The 15,735-nt window shown below is 41.7% G+C and overlaps 1 protein-coding gene across 1 annotated transcript in view; it reads left to right on the top strand.

Moving 5' to 3' along the window:
• The first annotated feature begins 460 nt into the window (after positions 1–460).
• ARIH2 (ariadne RBR E3 ubiquitin protein ligase 2) overlaps positions 461–15,735 on the top strand; it is a 52,225-nt gene continuing 36,950 nt past the window's right edge. Inside the window, 3 exon segments of the mRNA XM_081245260.1 lie at positions 461–2,300; positions 5,611–5,669; positions 7,017–7,359. Coding sequence (XP_081101386.1) covers positions 7,111–7,359 — 249 coding nt within the window. The 5' untranslated portion in view covers positions 461–2,300; positions 5,611–5,669; positions 7,017–7,110.

Below are 15,735 nucleotides of genomic sequence, written 5' to 3'. Positions count from 1 at the left end.
AAATCCTATTCAGAATAATAGCAAAACCCACAATGTATGCAAGACTAAACCAAAGATCCATGTGAATAAAACTATAACAATTCAAATACATAAAAGAAAAACAAAATAACTGTAAAGAAATACTATATTCCTTGGATGCAAAGACTCAATATTGAGGATATCAGTACTACCCTTAAGTTATTCTTAGAAATTCAACACTCTCCAGTGAATTTTCAAAAGTGAAAACACGTCATTCTGAATCTAAGATTTATACAAAAGAAAAATTGTATGATATTGGCTAGGAAATTTTAGTCTTCTAGCTGAGGCCCCAGACATCAAGGGGCTAAAACAAATCATTCCCACTGTAGCCTGTCCAGATTCCCGTGCCACAGAAACCAATAGAGACATTATATTTTATATTTATATATCTTATGTGCAAATTTATTTTGAAAACAGAATACTACACACATCATTTCATATCCTATTCATATCACAGATACCTTTCCTTGTTAATAGATGCCTCAGTACAGCCTAATTGTTAATGGTTTTCTTTATTGTATATTTTACCATAATTTAACAAACCTTTACTTTTGGACATATGGGATACTGCAAACTTTTTCCTATAGAATCACCATTCTAAAGCACATATATGTGCACATAATTTTATCTGTATTTTTAAATGTTTTGGCCAAATTTTTAAATCTTTATTTCCTGGGGAGAAATTGTCACTAGTTAAAAATAATGGTATTAGCATCAGCCCAATAAACGTCTATTTAATAGAGTAATATTGAAAACAAGGTTGGATCTGTGCCCTTAAGAAACTCAGCTTTAAGAGGGGCAAGACAGGAGAACAAATAAGGATTGTACACTGGATTCCAATATATTGTACATACACCTGTGTACTTGATATGTGAATGACCTCATTCTCTATTTTGCAAAGCAATAATTATACAGAAAAACAGATTGTTCCCTTTTATTCACTGGAGAGGATTACCAGTGACCCAAAGTGAAGGCTTCCAATTAAAGAGATTTCATTAGCAGAAGATATATTTTGGGTCCTTCGCTAGTGTCATGATGTAAAGGGATTATATGTTTTGTCCTAACAAGTAAGTACATTGGATTATAGATAAGCTTTTACATTGTTAATGCATAAAATTCACAACCCTACAATATGTTACTCATTACTATTAATTTTCACTCCAAATTAATATGGCGCTTTCTAGTATTTGAATGCACCTGACTTGGGTACAGGCTCTGAATTAAACAGGAAGCTGAAAATCAGGTATAAGAAATACACAAATACATGCAAGAAGCAAGAACTAAAAAAAAGAGAGCCCATTACACATCGGTATCTTGAATATCTTGAATATCAGTGTATACATGACTCATGTATGGGTGGAAGTGGTTTGGGTTATCTACGGACTTGCACAGCGAGGAGGCTCCCTAACGTCACTGGCTTCACACAGGCGTTTCCACGTTGTGCAGCAGCAACTTGAGTGGGACTTCACGGCTCTATCTATCCATAATACTTGACAAAAGCCCTAGAAGGTACTGAAAGTCATAATGGCACTTCCTATACTGTTTGAAGAAACTGTGCAACAAGGCAGTTAAGATTCAATCTTGGGTGAATGGGAAGCCAAAGAATTAGGCAGCGAACTAGGCCGCGGAGAGGGCAGCGGAAGCCTGGCGTGGTCCTGTGAATCGGCGGCCACCAGGCGACGGCCTCAGAACGTACGCAGAAATTCCCGGCCCTGCGCGCTGACCCGAAGACCTAGCTCTTCTTCGATTAGTTAGCGGCCGGGAAACAACAGTCCTTTATCCACTCCACGAACGTCTGGATGTATTTTCGGTGCCAGACACCGATTACAAACAGAGAAGTGAGGAGTCCGACAGAAGAACCCTCGTTTAAAGTATCCCGGCGGGCGGCGCTGGTAAGCAAAAGCCGGAAGAGATGCCGTGACCACTCTCCAATAAGTCGAATCCTCTCCTCTGCTGCCTCTCGCAGCCGTCGGCACCGGCTGTGCTCTGGGCCCACTCTGGGTCGCAGCGCTGGGATGTAGTGAAGTGTCCGCTGAGAGGCGTTACTGCCCAGCGCCTGCCGCGACCCCGGCGACCGCGGGTCGACCCCGGGCCGGAAGTGACGGAACTGCTCTGAGCACTTCCGGAGCTGCTGAGACGGCTTCGCCGGAGGAAGCAGCGCGGGCCTTGACCGGCGTTGGCTTGCCGCCTCCGCCGCCGCCGCTCCTGGACCCGGTTCTTCTGGCCCGGCCCGACCCGGTCTGGCCCGCCCGGGCTCATCGGCCGCGGGGCCACGGCTCCCGGTAAGTGCGCGGTGCGAGTCTAGGCCTTGTTTACCCCGGCGGGCCGGGGGAGGGGGTGGGCTCTCCGCGCGCCTCCCTAGCCCGGCCGGGGCTCCGCCTTCGTCGCTGCCCGCGAGGTCCCGGCGCCCTTGGCAGCTCTTACACTGTTTCAGCGCACTCCGCCACCCGCCGAGGGGCGGCTGAAGGCTGAGGCCAGGGCGAACCGGCGCCTGGCGTCTCTCCGTTATTCCTCCTCCCGCCGCCTGCTCAGCTCGCAGTGAGGTCGGAGGCCAGCGCCTCTGATCGACTGGCGCCGGCGCATCTGGGCCCTCCCCGCCGGGTGCGCCGGCAGACGCGCTGCCTTCGGGGCTCCCCACTCGAGTCATCGTTGGGAGCTTTAGCAGTGCCGCCCGCGCGGTTAGTTAACGCCCGTTGGTGAAGGGTCCCGCAGCGCGTGGGCTCCGTGTCCTCGCGGATATCCCGGCGCCTCGGACGGGACAGGCGGCCCAGGAGCTGCGTCGACGCCTCGCCCGACGCTGCTGTGCTAGCGGCGGCAGAGGCAACCGTGTTCTGGGATGACTTCACCTCAGTACTGACCCTGTCCCATAGAACTTTCTGCCACAATGGTCATATTCTGTATTTTTGCTGTTAAGTAGAGTAGCCACTATCCACACGTGGACATTGAGCATTTGACTTACGGTTCGTGCAACTGAAAAAGCAAATGTTAAATTTTATTTAATTTTTAAGTTAAGTTAAATTTAAATAACGACATGTGGTTAGTGGCTACCGTATTAGACAGAGTTCATATTTTTGTATCAAGTAATTTTCTTCGGACTTGTAGACTTAGTAACTGACCCTACAGTGCTAAATATTACGTCTGGAGTAAACGTTGTCAGACCCACAAAAAAGTCTGTGTTTTGTTCTTGTCATCTTTAAACTGAGAAGTCTTCCGTTTGAATTCTTTAGCCCAGGGTGGGTGGCAGGTCTTCTGAACACGTGACTTTGAGGGAAGGGGGAGGAGTAATTTCTGTTACTCCTTTTCTGTTTGGGATGTAAGGATAATATTTAATATCCAAAGGAAATCAAAACGTTATCATCAGTTCTGTTAATATAGTAATAACATACTGGCCCCTTTAAGCAATGTCAACACTCTTTCAAATAGAATAGGGATATTTAACTTGGAAAAGATTTAAAATTAAGGTTTTATTTAAATTTGGACCTAGAACACCCAGTAAGTATGAAATGACAGTCTCCTTTTTGGAAGGCAGCCTGAAGTTTTCCCCTGTTTCTTGAATATTTGGTTGGTGAGAAGGCTATGGGCAACCTGTAAGCCCAAATCCTGGAGAAAAATCTAGAGAAAGTGAAAACGGTGCTTTTTTTTTCTTTTTGCGGTACGCGGGCCTCTCACTGTTGTGGCCTCTCCCGTTGCCGAGCACAGGCTCCGGACGCGCAGGCTCAGCGGCCATGGCTCACGGGCCCAGCCGCTCCGCGGCATGTGGGATCTTCCCGGACCGGGGCACGAACCCGTGTCCCCTGCATCGGCAGGCGGACTCTCAACCACTGCGCCACCAGGGAAGCCCCAAACGGTGCTTTTTTTGTTGTGATTCTGGAGGTAGCTTTGTAGATAGTATTAGGCTCTCTAGGGGGGTGATGGGGCGTTATGAGTCCTCATAGGCCCTGGATCTGGTGAAAGTATTACGCTGGACTCTACTGGTTGGCAGCAGTGTGGTCCTGGGCAAGTTGCTTAATCTTTTTGAACTCTAGTTTCCTCATTTGTAAGAAGGGGATGATAGCCACTTTGTAGGGTTATAAACATTTAATGAAAATGAGTCTGGCCTGAAGTTGGCTCTCATTAAATGAAAGCTATTATTGGTAGTGATATTTTGTAGATGGGAGCAATATTTATAATGCTCTTTATGCAGATTTGCCTAATAAGCAGTATCGTACATAAAAATGCAGATAAAAGAAAACAATAAAAAATCAATTATTCGTCTTCTATTTTGGAAATCATCTTCCACAATCATTGTTTGGACTTTGATTTTCATTTAGTTTAAATTTGCCTGTTTGTGTTTGAAGTATTTCTTTGAAAGTTATAAGCTCTGGTTTTCCAAGAAATTCAAAAGTATAAAGAAGTGGACATAAAATTTCTAATTAAGTAAGCAAATAGTACTTATTTAGTCTTGGATAGTGGGATCTGTCGTTCTAAGAAAGTCAAGTAGCCCTTGAGCATGTCAGAAGAGAGGTGGGAAATGGGTGTTAATATTGCCTAGTGGGTATTCTACTGGAGACATTTTTTTTTTCTTTATTGAGCCCAAACCACTGGACTGCCAGGGAATTCCCTCTGTTTTCTCTCTCTCTCTCTCTCTTTTTTTTTTGTTTTCTTTTGGGGACTTTTTTATTTGAAAATATTTTTTTCATGAATAAAGTGAGATCTGAAATATTGGCAGTATTCTGTAAGTGTTAGCGGAGATGAGTTCATGGCAAAAGTCCAGTTTAAGTCAGTTATGATTTGCTTTGTCAACCTCTATGTAACATTTAAGATTGAAATTGTGGTAGTTAACTTAGGAAATCTTAACAATAAGAGTGAGGTGGTGCCCAACATTGTAAATCAACTGTACTCCAATAAAAATTAAAAAAAAAAAATTAAGGTGTGGTGGGCTTTCAAACTGAGGGAGGGAACTGGGTATCCATTTCTCTCACAAGTACCCCAGGTTGAATTATTGTTAGCTGTTTATTTATTTATTTATTTAAGTCTATTTGTTTAAGTCTATTTATTTAAGTCTATTTATTTATTTATGGCTGCGTTGGGTCTTCATTGCTGCCCGCAGGCTTTTCTCTAGTTGCGGCGAATAGGGGCTACTCTTCATTGCGGCGCACGGGCTTCTCATTACAGTGGCTTCTGTTGTTGTGGAGCACGGGCTCTAGGCACCTGAGCCTCAGCAGTTGTGGCATGCAGGCTCAGTAGCTGTGGCATGTGGGCTCTAGGGTGCAGGCTCAGTAGTTATGGTGCTCGGGCTTAGTTGCTCTGTGGCGTGTGGAATCTTACTGGACCAGGGATTGAACCCGTGTCCCCTGCATTGGCAGGTGGATTTTTAACCACTGTGCAACCCGGGAAGTTGTGCTGTTTACTTTCAGTACTTTCTTTTTTTAGAAGGCCATGTAACTCTTGTCAGTATATAATTATGACATATAGATTTCTGTGGGACTTATAAGAAAATAATTTCTGGTCCCTTGCTGCTTGTCGTTTTAAATGTCTTTTTAAAAAATAAATTTGCAAACTCAGGGTACCAATTTTAAAATATATAAATAGAACTATCTCTTTTCATTTTAGATGGAAATTATATAGACTATTTGGGTAACATCTTCCTGAAAGATCTTCAAGAATTACAGGTATTTTTAATTTAATTTAAAGATTAATTTTTTCTCCTAAAGGAAAAATACCATAGTTAAGTTCAGTTGTGATGAGGTGGTTCTAGCATACAAAACAATTTTGTTAAAAGTCAAACTGCAAGTATTACGTTACTGCCCTCTCATTAATGTGACTTATTTTTTAATTTGAGCATTTATAGGTAACATATCAGAGGTAGATTCACTGATATTTTTATAATATCATTAAAATGTGGCTCTATAATCCCTTAGACTGGTTACATATTCAGCACACATTGATTTTTAATCTTTGTTTTAATTTTTTTGGGGGAGAGATTATCTACTTCAAATAGGTTTTAAATTTACCTTAGTATTTAATCCAGATTTGGTTATGTAAATTATTTACATACTGTTCAATCCAAATGCTCTTGCATTTTAAGGTCCTATTATTTTTAGATTTAAATCACTATTTGATACTGTTCCTTGGAAATGATCACTTGAAATAGTTCTTGTGCAGAGAAGTTAATGGGTATTTGCCAAAGTCCTCTCTGAGAAGACGTTAAGACTTGTGACTGTTTTGCTTTCTCAACTAGTATTCTCTTTTCATTTATATGTAATTGAGTAATATTTTGATCTGTGAGGATTTTTCAGTAGCTGGTTACATTTGATCTCTTGTTTCTTTACCCTAAGTAGATTCTAGCCTTGATCCTGCTAAGGCAGAATATCTATAGTTTTCCTTCACTATTGTGTCAGTTTCTTTACCTCTTAAGTTCCTCTTTTAAAGGATTAGTAGAACCCTTTAAAATGGAAAAATCAGTTAACTTTGCAGACTAGAGGAAGATGTTGAAGAGCTATGTGGTTTTTATTTTTTCTTTACTATACTTTACTATTTTTTCTTTTTCCCTAGATATTAGGGAAAGAACTGTGTCCCTATTTATGTACTGTCTGTGTCACCACTCAGTGGAGCATAATTAGCTAAGAGATTTTAAACTTTGGTTGTTTAGCCTTTAGGATGCTTCTTCTGTGGGCAGCCAGCTGTGGGAATGTGCTCCTCTCTTAAAGACCCTGGCAGGAAGGACAAATCTATGGGAATTTAACTCCTTGACATAGAGCAGATAGCCTTACTCTTTCATGCCAGAGCCTTCATGTGAAGTTACATTGTTAACTGCTTCTGCCCCTCCAGGAAAGGGTTTCCCTTTGAAAGTCCTGGGCATAGAGATGGTGGTGAGGTTTCTTGTATGAGGGGAGAGTTGGAATAAGCCATAGTGGGGGTAGGACCAGGGCTATGCCATTTTGGTTCTTGAATGGTTTCTGTTACAGCTTCTCATGGTGAAAGTAAGTAACACTTATTTTTTTGTTTTCTTCCCTTAGAAGACAAAAACACTAATGCATTTGAGAAAGTGGTAAAGTTTGTGGGGAGGGGAAAAAACTGCTTTCCTGATCTGCAACTCGTCTGGATGTTAAGATGTCTGTGGACATGAATAGCCAGGGGTCTGACAGCAATGAAGAGGACTATGACCCGAATTGTGAGGAAGAGGAAGAGGATGAGGACCCTGGGGACATAGAGGACTATTATGTGGGCGTAGCGAGCGATGTGGAGCAGCAGGGGGCCGATGCCTTTGATCCTGAGGAGTACCAGTTCACCTGCTTGACCTACAAGGAGTCCGAGGGTGCCCTCAATGAGCACATGACCAGCTTAGCCTCTGTCTTAAAGGTGAGCAGTGTTGTCAATTCCCAAGTGTAATTCCTGCAATTAAATATGAGCTGCTGCTAACGTCTCCTCCAGACTGATCGAATGGCCTGTAGCTTGAAACCAAATATAAGTGTATGTTGCATCATCTGGACACATTTGATGCATTTACTTTGTTTGCTAATATGTGCATATCTACGGTCCTCAGCTTCCCAGACTACTAGGAATTAGAAAGGAAGGGTGGGGTGGATTCAGGAAAAATAGACCAGAAGTACATAGAAAGCAGAACTGCATAGATTAACACTTGTTTCAGAAAGTCTTATGAAACTTTATGAGGTAAGATAGGATAAGCATCAGAATCACCATCCTCAACACAACAGTGTGTGGGTGACTGATAAATGTCTTAAGAGAGGTACCTAGATCTCCTGGTTTGCTGTGAATAATCAGTGCTTCTGGGCTAATGAGCTCATTTGTTTCATATACTGATGACTAATGTCTGATGTTGAAAGAGATTTTAGCAATAACTAAGAATAAACCAAGTTCTCATAGCTTCTATTTCATTGATTTTTGGGGGGTGTTAAATTGAAATTTTAAGTAATTAACAAAATTGGTTATTCTAGCAAGCACCTTATTTTTAGCACTTAAACTAGCTTACTTTTCAATATCTTGCACCTCAGGCCAGTTACTGTCCTCACTATGTACCTTTTGTACTACGTAATATTACACTAGTACATAGCATAGCCACGTAGAACACCATGTACTGTGAATGTGAATATTATTATAGTCATTTAGACAATTTCCCAGCATGTTTCTCCTCTAATATTGGCCATTATGTGAAAGTGGGGAAATTTCTCCTACTTTACTGTTTTCCCTGACCTTCCTTTCAGGAACTGTTACATGCATTTCGTTGTTTGCTAAAATTGAAGATCAAGAGCACATTGGAATGATTTCAACCAAATAATTTTCATGTTGGTATTTAATGGAAATAACTAAGGTGTGCCATGGGTCATCACTATAAAAGTTGCTTTATCTACTAGTTCAGGCAATTTTTTTTTCCAGGTGATCGGCAAAGGCTAACTAATACCTTGGATTTGGACACTCAGGGCTTTATTAGCAACTAGCTAGAAGCTGAAAGCTAAAGCTTTTTGTGTGACTCACTCCTAGAAGTGTGCACATTTCCTCTCTTGTGCTCAGCATAAAACTCTGAAGAATGGAGACCCATTGGAACCTCTGGGTTTGGGATTTCTCCACCATAACGATAACAAAGCTGCTGGGACCTCTGCTTTCCAAGGGCATTTCCCTGGTAGAAAAGAGGCATCAGATCTTTTCCTTCCTCATTATTCATACCTCTCCCTATCTGGTCAACTAGTTTCTTTTACTTTAACCATATTATACATAGTCTTGGTATTTAAAATTACAAAAAAAATTGTCAGGTGTGTGGTTCTGGACGGTATCAATTGACTAAGTTCATCAGGATGTTCCCATCTATGCGTAGGAATTCTCAGTTTGTCCAGCCCCTTGCGCTGACTTCCTGACCTGCTAGAGCGGGGCACAGCTGAGGGGCACAGGCCCTTTCCTCCTTTTTTTTTTAAAAATTGTAGTAAAATCCATAAAATTTACCATTTTACGTCCTTCCTTTTTATTAGGCTGTCATATTGTCGGCCCCCTGGAAAACCTTCCCTTCATCTCCTCACCTTTTAGTACCCTCAGGACTCCTTCAGAGTCTACCTTGTGATTTCCCTGAGTGAGCCTCCTCAAGACCGTCTAGAACACAGTGGTTGTTTCTTTTGGTCCCAGTGTCCAAATGTTACAGCCCATTTTTTTTTTTAACATCTTTATTGGAGTATAAGTGCTTTACAATGGTGTCAGCCCATGTTTATTACATCGTATAGTGCAGTCTTCTGACTGCTTCATGTTTTACCTTTTCACATGTTTTTGCATGTTCTCTCCAACTAGATTGTTACTTCCTGGAGGGCAGAAACTACATTTTACCTTCTCGCTCCCATCATCTCTATCACAGTGTTTCATCCATAATAGGTATTGAATAATTTTGAGATACTTGTGGATTTTGTCAAATTTTGATGATGTAGCTGATGTTATTGGTGTGAGCTAGATTCCCTAGTTCCTGCTGTACATTCTCTACTGTCGTAAAAGAGCATTATTCTGTCCCTCAAGATCATGAAGAGTAGAACAAAAAGAACTTGGAACAGAGATGAAGGAACAAAGAGAAATGGAAGAAAGTTGAAACCCCAGGAATTGGTTAAAGAGAAAATGAAGCAAAGAGGAAAATAATCCATGAAATTTTAGATGATGGTAGAAGTAGAAGATGGATTTTTTTTCCCTCCCTCACTGAGGAGCATGTTAACACCATTTCCTTTCTGGGGCTGGGCAGCAAAGGTTCTGGCTTATTTGGTGGCTTGGCTGCACATAAAGGGGCTCACTGGTGTTTTAAGTGGTTCAAGAATTTGACCAAAGACGACAGGCAGAAATAGCTTGGTTAAGAGTAAGGGAGAAGGAATCACACACAGTCTTCCTCTCTCAGGCTGGCTAAAAACTAGCATTGGTTTTATTTTTGTATTTAAAATTTTTTTGAGACAGGAGGAAATAATTTAAGTGCTGAGTTTACAGAATGGTGTTCCCAGGTGCTTTGGCTACTGTCACTCCCCTGTTGCATGTGTCTCTGAGAATGGAGCTCAGTAGTCATCACCCAGGTCAGTACTGATTTCCCTCATTGGTCATGGTGCTGTTTGCACAACTCTGTGACTTATTGAGATATTTAATTCTTTCATATGATTTAGGTGTTATTCAGCTAGTAGGAAATGTGATATGTACGTAGTTTAAAATTAGAGCCTTATGAGCAGCTGTGTCCATGAACAAAAGCTAAGTTTGAGGAGTGGCATCAGTTTTCCACTGATCTGTGTTACTCATTTTGTTGTGTTCTGGCAGTTGCCTATGGGTGAGCTGTAGCCTAACAAAATTAAGCCTTCTGTTACCTTTTGGGATTTGAAGTCTTTTAAGTAGAAAATTGCCAGTTGCCTGGGTAGAAAATTGCCAGTTGCCTGGGACACTGGGCTTTTGGTTTAGTGAGGGCCCTTGGTGTCAGAGGGTCTTCCTGTATGTATTCTGGGACCAGTCCTTGAGTAAGATCATTAATTGAGAAAGGAAAGTGCCCAGAAAATCAGATCCTGGACTGAGGATAGACAACAGAGAAAATGCTTATCTGCTATGGGGTGGTGGCGGGGGGGACTGCTGATGTTCAAATAACGGCAAAACAGAAGCATTGTTTAGAGAATGAGCTATCATCCTATACAAATGGAATAGTCGTGAAAGATGAAATGATTGCCAAGTGAGGTGGATTGTGTTTTAAGAGGGGGGAAATCTCTGACGAATATTTTAGTGATATTTCAGTCTTTAAAGAAAACAAAGTTACCTTAAAAAAATTTTTTTAATTTAATTTTATTTATTTTTGGCTGTGTTGAGTCTTCGTTGCTGCGCACAGGCTTTCTCTAGTTGCGGTGAGTGGGGGCTACTCTTCGGTGCGGTGTGCGGGATTCTCATTGTGGTGGCTTCTATTGTTGTGGAGCACGGGCTCTAGGTGTGTGGGCTTCAGTAGTTGAGGCGTGTGGGCTCAGTAGTTGTGGCTCGCAGGCTCTAGAGCGCAGGCTCAGTAGTTGTGGTGCATGGGCTTAGTTGCTCCACGGCATGTGGGATCTTCCTGGACCAGGGCTCAAACCCATATCCCCTGCATTGGCAGGTGGTTTCTTAACCACTGTGCCACCAGGGAAACCCTACATGCTGTATTTTTATATGAAACTTACACAAAGATTATTATTGCTGCTATAGATGAGGGGAGGCCTTTTCTAGTAATAACAGGAATTTTTATTGCAAAATGTGCTATAGTTAACTTAGAATAATTTTGTCATTCAGTGAATCCTGTTGGTACTGTTCCCTGAATTGCATGAGGCATTTGCTGTCAGGCTGCCTAAGAAGGAGATTAGGCATGGTTGAGCCCCAGAGAGAGCCCAGGCTGGGTTTCATTGGTGATGGTCTGGAAGTGTCTCCCACGTTGTGTGCGCCTTCTCTCAGCAGCATGTCAGGGCTGTGGGTGGGAGAGGCAGAGTGTTGCTGCTCAGAGTCCCGCTCATGCTTCAGAAAGGAGAAGAAATAGTACATTTTGGGCTAGATCTAGTCCATGGAGCTACTGTGAGCTATCTGAGCTTTCTGCTGATAGGATAAACTTCAAGATAGGGTGCAACAGCAGTGCAAGTAACCAAAGTCCACAGGTCGGTTAAGCATGGGGATGGGGAAGTTACCTTCTGGGATGGAGTGGGAAACTAAGATGTATAGGTAAAAAGGAATAAAATGTAGAGGATCATGAATGCAGCCTAAGGTGTCTTTACTGTTGGAGGGAAGAATTTGATTTTTTAAACTTCATTGCTGAACTGTGCTGCTCATTTTCTCAAGCCTGGTTTTCCTCAAATAGGGTTAGAGAAATAAACTGGTTATTAATGAGTGTTTTTACTACAGTTCTTGCTTTACGAATTGCTGTATTAACTGTAGTAGAGCTGGGAAAATGTTCCCTAGAACACTCTATTCTGCCACCCTCTTGCTTGAATTTGTTTTAAGATCTAGTGCTTGCTATTCAGCAAAATATGGCTGGAAAATCTCTCAGAGTTCTTTTTCTGTGGATCATTTTTCCCTTTTGTGGATGAATCATGAGTTTTCAGGATTTCTGACTTTAAGTGCAGAAGTCTTTATAGTCCCTTGTTCAAAACAACCTGGTTTCTATGCATTTGTCATTTGTAACATAAGCAGTTAATATTCTTAACAACAAATACCTTATATTTATCCTTTCTCTCAAGTGGCACTAAGTTTTTGTATAATATCTGGAAAAGACTAACTTTATTTATTAAATCAACTTTCTTGTATTCTGGTATAGCTGAATTTTAAGAACATTTACTTTTATTTATACATTCATTAATTAACCAAGTAATGGTTGTTTTCTTGTTACTACTCATGGAAAAGTATCTTTAAGCTGAGCCTAGTAACACTGAATGTTTGTGTGCTGAACAGCCATCTGATTTCTATTTTTATGATCTGATGTCAGGTTTCTTTGCATGCCTGTATCTCAGAATCTAGATTAAATTCCTGTGTTTCAGATAGTTCGTTGTTAGTGGATGTGTTGACGTAATTCACCATGCTTTAGTCTGGAAGTCTGATTTGTGTTTTACTGGTATATAAATTTATTTTTTAAAGGGAGATGAGAAATGTCCAGAGTGACATTGAGAATTGCCTAAGTATAGCTAGTGCTGGAGTTGTCCCTGTCTTGCCAGCTTAGAAAGGTTATTGTTATCATTGACTTTGTGTCCTCACTGTGTACCTGGCATCACATACAACATGCTCACTGCCTTCCAGAAAAGAAGCTCTTCATCAGATTCAAGGCCAGCTTTCATTCTGGTCTTTTCTTGTACTTTCACACTACTTTAGGAACCGTGTAAACCATTTGTAATCAAGGGGTGATTCTAATTCCACAGTTGTCCTAAACCTGAACTTATTTATATTTAAATGTTTATTGTTGAGATGTTACTACAGTTGAAGAATATCATTCATAATTCCATTAATGTAAAATAAAAGTTTTCTTCCTTGCTTATTATCCTTAGGTCTTGTCCCTATTCATAGATAATGTTACTGTGCTGCAATTCATTCATTCATTCAACCAATATTTATTGAGCACCTACTATGTTCCAGGCACTGGGAAAATAGCTGTGAACAAAATAGACAAGAATCCTTGATCTGGGCAACAGTACATTCTAGTAATCATTGTGTACATATATTTATATATTCTATTTTTTTGTGTAAACTTCAAACATTTCCTCTTGTTTATACTTCATCCTCATTAGTTATTTTAGGGATAACATACCATCTTTTTCTTGAACCATAATTTGCTCAAGCTTTCCACATTGGGCATTTAGGTGAGTACTTATGTGTTACAGTTATGGGGACTGGTTATATTGCTGTGAGTATTTTCATGGATGTGGGCTTTGTGTTGTTGAGCCTGGGCTAGTGGTCAGATAACTAGGTTCCAGTTCTTTTTCTGCCATTTAATATAACATGACCATGGGCAATTTTCTCAACATCTCTAAGCTTCAATTTCCTCATCTATAAAATAATGATAATTAATACCTTCTTCACAGCATTAAGTGAGATGATGCATATAAAGTGCCTGGCACATGAGTGTTCAAACATGGTCATGGTAGAAGCAGGGCAAGAGTTGAATGAGGAGAATATTGCTTTCACATGTTTGCTGTGGTTCCTTAAAACATTCTCAGGATTGTGCATTTTGAGTCATAGGGTAGGAGCCACATTGTGGAAGGTTCTGGGTGACGTATTACTGACTGATGCTTCTGAGCGTGCGTGTGGTAGTTGGATCATGTACCTTGGACTCTTTTGCCTTCATCCAAAGCTTCTAGTGTCCTTCTCCTGGGGCCTACTGATAAGAAAAGTAAAAATAACACAAATTGAATTTTGAATTGGGACTAGGAAAAGATTATAGGGGAATGTAGCCTGTCTTGTTCCTACATTTCTGATGAACTGCAGCGGTTGGTCTTGTGCCTGCATTGACAGCACTCCTTAATGAAGTACTTAGCTTAGTTGATTTTGGGATCCTTGTTACTAAGGCACCTCCTTACCGTTTTTTTTCTTCCCATGCCACATGGCATGCAGGAATCTTAGTTCCCCAACCAGGGATCGAACCCTTGCCTCCTGCAGTGGAAGTGTGGAGGCTTAACCACTGGACCGCCAGGGAATTCCCAAGCACCTCCTTACTTTAACTTTTACTCTGTCCCAATATCACTCCCCTGCTGCTCTAGGAAAAATTTAAAGGATTAGAGTTCTCTGCTCGAAAGAGTTGTAGGGGGCTTCCCTGGTGGCGCAGTGGTTGAGAGTCCGCCTGCCAATGCAGGGGACACGGGTTCGTGCCCCGGTCGGGAGGATCCCACATGCCGCGGAGCGGCTGGGCCCATGGGCCATGGCCGCTGAGCCTGCACGTCCGGAGCCTGTGCTCCGCGGCGGGAGAGGCCACAGCAGTGAGAGGCCCGTGTACCGCAAAAAAAAAAAAAAGAGTTGTAGGAAAGATTTGAGAAAGGTACAGACTGAGATAACAGGAAGCTTCTCATCTTGCTCGTCCTGAAATGTGTCTGCCTGTAGCTTGATTAATTAAACTGTCATGAATTGTCAGAATTTGAAGCTTACGTTGTGTTCTCTTTAAACTATCACGAGCCTTTATAAACATGAAATGGTTTTACTGTGATAACCACAAGTTATCAATTATAAATAGAGGAAAGTACAGGCAGGAAGAGTGAGAGGTTTGTTTGGAGATTTTAACAGGAGAACAGAGCTGTTCTTATAATCATGAACAAAGAGTGGTCTCTATCTGAGAATGTTGCTCTCTGTGACAAGCAGTTTCTTTCCTGGCCAGTACATGCTCTACCCACTCATTTCCTTTTTCCGTTGTTTTAGACTTTTACTGGTTTCTTCAATGCTCTCACCATCATTTTCCAGTCTGTATATAGCCTTGCCACGTTTTACAAGAAATATTCCAATGCCATCAAACGTGGCTTTCTGGATTCTCTATCTTAATTGGTGATACCACCATCTACCAAGCTGGAAACTGAGGATTTACCCTTGACTCCCTTCTCCCATGAAGCCCTCTCTGATCTCCACAGTCAGACACTCTTGCCTCTATACAACTTTGTGGTACATGTTTCTTTCTTTTTTAAGTTTATTTATTTATTTTTGCCTGCATTGGGTCTTCGTCATTGAGTCTTTGTTGCTGCGCGTGGGCTTTCTCTAGTTGCGTGAGCAGGGGCTACTCTTCATTGTGGTGTGCGGGCTTCTCATTGCAATGGCTTCTCGTTGTGGAGCACAGGCTCTAGGCGCGCAGGTTTCAGTAGTTGTGACACATGGGCTCAGAAGTTGTGGCATGCGGGCTCTAGAGCTCAGGCTCAGTACTTGTGTCGCACGGGCTTAGTTGCTCCATGGCATGTGGGATTTTCCTGGACCAGGGCTCGAACCCATGTCCCCTGCATTGGCAGGTGGATTCTCAACCACTGCGCCACCAGGGAAGTCCCTGTGCATGTTTCTTGGTATGTACTTATGCCATTTGGAAAATTAGTTGTTTGTAAGCCAGGGATTGAACTCTTTGAGATAGAGGTCCATGTTTTTTCTTTGTATAACAGCATCTAGCAAAAAATGCCAGGTTATGTTTTGTTCTCAGTAAGTGTTGCTTGTTGATCTGACTGTCTGAGCCCAGGCCAATAATTGGAAAAGTTGAGAATCTAGCCCCAAGGCTCTACTCTGTGTGCTCATGTTTGTAAATAGAAGACATGCTTGTTGAAGGGC

The sequence above is a fragment of the Mesoplodon bidens genome, assembly GCF_964165515.1.
Source record: "Mesoplodon bidens genome assembly, chromosome: 10".
In the NCBI taxonomy this organism is placed as follows: Eukaryota; Metazoa; Chordata; class Mammalia; order Artiodactyla; family Ziphiidae; genus Mesoplodon; species Mesoplodon bidens.
Note: the sequence above shows the minus strand (reverse complement) of the source record. Positions and strands in the feature narration are given on the sequence as shown.